The 4791-nt window shown below is 35.7% G+C and overlaps 1 protein-coding gene across 13 annotated transcripts in view; it reads left to right on the forward strand.

Annotated features, from left to right (window-relative positions):
• Ptprj (protein tyrosine phosphatase receptor type J) overlaps positions 1-4791 on the forward strand; it is a 166733-nt gene that overhangs the window by 94972 nt on the left and 66970 nt on the right. For 7 of the 13 annotated variants that reach the window (XM_048788826.1, XM_048788833.1, XM_015477921.2 and 4 more), the window contains one exon: positions 532-795. The exons of the other annotated variants lie outside the window; for them this stretch is intronic. In XM_048788826.1, the coding sequence (XP_048644783.1) occupies positions 532-795 (264 nt within the window). The remainder of the gene's footprint in view (positions 1-531; positions 796-4791) is intronic. 13 annotated transcript variants of the gene reach the window in all.

The raw sequence follows: 4791 nt of genomic DNA on the forward strand, positions 1-4791 counted from the left end.
AAAAAAAAATAGAAAAAAAACAGAAAGTAGAAATATAATTGAAAAATTCACAAAAACAAAAACTTGTTTTTGAAAAGGGAAACAAAATTGACAAAATAACTCCTATGGCGGATCCCCGTGAACTTCAGAAGACGACAGAGAAAGAATTCAAAGAAGTGAGTATAGTAACAAGTGACCAGAAAAGTGACTAGAGGAAAAAAGACTGAACTCAGTAAATATCAGATATGAAGGAGACATTACAACTGACAGTACAGACATGCAAAGCATAATAAGAGACATCATGAGCCATTATGTGCCAACAGGTGGATAACGCAGAAGATATGAATAAACCCCTTGACACAAAAATATACAGGTGCATATTTGTATTTAAATGCCTTTTGTTGCAGGAAAGTTTAAGGGGCAAATGAAGAGAAATGAAACTGACATTGTAAGATTTGCTTTTGTATAATAGACACAGCAGTCCTGACACTTACATGTATTTTTCGAATATATTTTCTTTTTTTTTTTTCCTTGAAAACAACCTGTAAACAGCACCCAGTCCTGTGTTTGGCATTCATGCTGTTTCCATCAGTCCAACCAGCGTGGTCCTGACCTGGAAAAACGATGACACTGCAGCTTCTGAGTACACGTATGCAGTAAAGAATGAGAGGGACAACGAATGGAGGATGATTGTAACAAATGAAACAGAGTGTATCATCACAGGCTTAAGTCCAGGAACTTCATATGAATTCTCCATCACTCCAGGAATAGCCAATGAGACGTGGGGAAGTCCCATGTCCCAAACAGTCACAACAGGTGAGCTCTGTGGCTCCCAGGGGTGATGACGGACTGTTTCTTCTCATTCTGTCTCTAGACCCCTGTCCATTCAGGTTGCCAGTTGTGATAAGATGGGTGTGCATTTGCTAGAGGAGGAGAACAGGGTCTGTGTTGTGTCAAGCCCAGGAGTTCAGCTGGCTAAACCCTTCAGTATTAAGCTTCTGTGTGTTTTGGGGAGTTTTAACTATTTCTACCTGTTTTGATTTGAAAAAAAAATTTTTTTTTGGTATTATTGGTTCCTGCCTACTTTTTGCCAAGACTTAAGGAGCGGAGACTACTTTAGAAGTATGTTTTGTTGATGTCAGTATTTATTAGCCATTATATAATTTATTTATTTAGTTCTAATTAGTTATATGTGACAGTAGAATGCACTTTTGATCCATCATACATAAATGGAGTATAATTTCCCAATCTTCAGGTTGGACATGATGTAGAATTACACTGGTTGTGTAGTCATATATGTACATAGGGTAATAATACCCGATCCTTTCTACTAACCTTCCTTCCCTCTCCCCTCCCTTCACTCTCCTCTACCAAATGTAAAGTGAGTCTATTCTTCCCCAATGCCCCACCCTTATTGTGCATTAGCATCTGCATATGGGAGAAAACATTTGGCCTTTGAGTTTTTGGGGTTGGCTTATGTTGCTTAGCATGATATTCTCCAGTTTCATTCATTTACCTGCAAATTATGGAATTTGGTATCCTCTGGAAATCAATGCTGTGTTTCTATTCCCAAGAGTTTCTTTTGTGTGGGAGAGTTTGGTATGCATTGTAGAAAACATGTGTGTTTCAAATGTCAGAAGAGCCTGATGACATTTAGACTTTAGATCATATTAGGCAGTTTAGATTATGGCATAGCTTGGATATCAGTACTCTAAGTCTCTTGTTATAGCCGGAAGTTTAGCTCTTTTCCTTTTTTTTTTTAAGGTGAAATTAACCAAAAAAATTAAAAAGTATTTGACAAATGAGCAGTTTTTTTTTTTTTTTTTTCTGTACGAAGGGAGAAGAGGATCTTTGTTGGTTTGCTGGATGTTGAGGCTGGTGTATGACTCATTGGCTGGTGTAGTCTTTGAAACTTGGCCTTTGGGTTACACAACTTGGTATTATGTAATAGGCAGATATCAAATCAGTGGCCTTCAGCATTTTTTTTAAATATTTCTTTTTATTTAGTTGTAGTTGGACACAATACGTTTGTTTATTTTTATGTGGTGCTGGGGATTGAACCCAGGGCCTTTCCTATGCTCGGCGCGCAGACTATCACAGAGCCACATCCCTAGCCACGCATTTCTTTTTTTTTTAAAGCTAGGAAATTATTACATTAAACAAAATCTTTTCCAGAAACCCAATGTGTTAAAACAAAAGAAAACTAGAGAAAGGAGCCACAGGGATGAGTGTCTCAGGTATCTTCACAAAAATATTCTGGAGCTCCCTAGATCCCTGATTTTAAAAAAGGTATATAGGTCCTTAATCCAAAAAAGTGTAAGAACTGCTGGTCTGCAGGTGTTGTAAGTTATATAACTAGTTATCTAATAATGTTTAATAGGTAGATTATTTTCATTGTGATGCAATAATTTGTTAGTCCTATAAGGCTACTTGGTATTGATAAAATTCTTCTTCGAAAGCAGTTTAAACAAACTACTAAATTGTTCCTAGGGCAAGATAGGGAAATTTTAGGAGTTCCTAGGAAGATTATGTTTATCAGTTGTGTTTTGGTCTCAGACTTAGGAGACCCCCATGTGCTTCAGTGGCCATAGTGTTGCTGTTTTTTGGGAGCATAGCAGAAGGTTCGTGCCGAGAAAATCAGTCTACAAAGGCTGGAATGATTCCTATCTTTCAAATGCATAGACATTAATGTCTAGTGAGGAGGATTAAGAATAATGTGAAAGGCCATGATATCACCAGAGATACAATAACAAGTGCTATTAACTGGGTAAAAAGTGCTGGAAATGTATGTTTGAATTCTGAGGAATTCAAAATAACTCCTGTAGGGAAGCCCAATAAAGTCAGAAGACGACAGAGATAGAATTCAAAGAAGTGAGTATAGTAATAAGTGACCAGAAATGGGAACTGTAACAGAGAGGTTGAAATAGTACAGACAAAATCCAACAGAAATCCTGGAGCTGAAAAATACAGTGACTGAAAGGACCAGTTCCATAGAGAGCACCTTCAGGAGAGCTGATAAAGCTGAAGAAAGGATCTAGGAACTTGAAGAGACTTATGTGAAAATATACATGGGAGGAGAGAGAAAGAGAAAAGTTATGAAGAATGCTTTTGGGATTTATTGGATAGCACCCAAAGAGCAAGTGTTGAAGTCATTGGCATTCAAGAGGGAGAAGAAGAATACACAAGAGTATGGGCTGGGATTGTGGCTCAGTGATAGAGTGCTTGCATGGCTTTTGTGGGGCACTGGGTTCAATTCTGAGCACCACATATAAATAAATAAATTAAATTATAAAATAAAGGTCCATTGACAACTAAAAAATATTAAAAAAATAAAAAATTTAGAAAGCTTATTTAAATAAATGATAGCATAAAACTTTCCAAACCTGGAAAAAGATAAAAATATCAAGGTATAGGAAGAAAAATCTCCATTCATATCGACTCCTAATAAAGCTACCCCTACACATTGTAATTAATCCATCAAATATCAAAGGCAAAGACCGGATGTTGAAATCTTAAAAGAAAAGAAGCAAATAATATATCATGTAGTTATAATATGACCAGGAGCAGATTTCTTAGCAGAAACTTTACAGTCCATGAGTGAGTGGAATGATAGATTAAAAGTGCCAAAATTAAAAAAAAAAACCTAAGCTGTACTTGAGACCAAGTTGACCTAACAGATGTGAATAGAACATTCCCTCTAGTAGCTGCAGAATATACATTTTTCTCAGTTCTAATGGGACATTATCTGGCATAGATCATATGGGAGGTCACTAAAGAAGTCTTAAGAATATAAGAATACTGAAATTATCTCAGGCATCTTTTCTAACCATCAGAATATAAAAGTAGACATTAGTAACAAGAATTTTGGAAACTATTGGGGCTGTATCTCAGTGGCAGAGCGCTTGCCTAGCATGTATGAGGCACTGAGTTTGATCCTCAGCATCACATAACAAATAAATAAAATAAAGGCATTTTGTCTATGTAGAACTACAAAAAAAAAAAGAACATTGGAAATGAGAAGTGTTTGGAAATTAAAGATTATTCTCTTGTACAATGAGAGGTTCAATAAAAATATTAAAAGGGAAATAAAAAGTTACTGAGAAAAATGAAAATGGAAACACTGCATGCCCAAACCCAATGGATATGGCAAGAAGAGTTCAAAAATGGAGGTTTATGCATCAAAGAACTCTATCAAAAAAGAAGAAAGATCTTAACCCGGTGTTTCATCTAAGGAACCAGAAAAATAAGAAAATACTGAGCCCAGAGTAAGTAGAGGAAAGAAAATAATAAAGATCAGAGAAAGGAAAAAAAAAATAGAAAAAAAACAGAAAGTAGAAATATAATTGAAAAATTCACAAAAACAAAAACTTGTTTTTGAAAAGGGAAACAAAATTGACAAAATAACTCCTATGGCGGATCCCCGTGAACTTCAGAAGACGACAGAGAAAGAATTCAAAGAAGTGAGTATAGTAACAAGTGACCAGAAAAGTGACTAGAGGAAAAAAGACTGAACTCAGTAAATATCAGATATGAAGGAGACATTACAACTGACAGTACAGACATGCAAAGCATAATAAGAGACATCATGAGCCATTATGTGCCAACAGGTGGATAACGCAGAAGATATGAATAAACCCCTTGACACAAAAATATACAGGTGCATATTTGTATTTAAATGCCTTTTGTTGCAGGAAAGTTTAAGGGGCAAATGAAGAGAAATGAAACTGACACTGTAAGATTTGCTTTTGTATAATAGACACAGCAGTCCTGACACTTACATGTATTTTTCGAATATATTTTCTTTTTTTTTTT

Source organism: Marmota marmota, unplaced genomic scaffold (assembly GCF_001458135.2).
Source record: "Marmota marmota marmota unplaced genomic scaffold, marMar, whole genome shotgun sequence".
NCBI classification, from domain to species: Eukaryota; Metazoa; Chordata; class Mammalia; order Rodentia; family Sciuridae; genus Marmota; species Marmota marmota.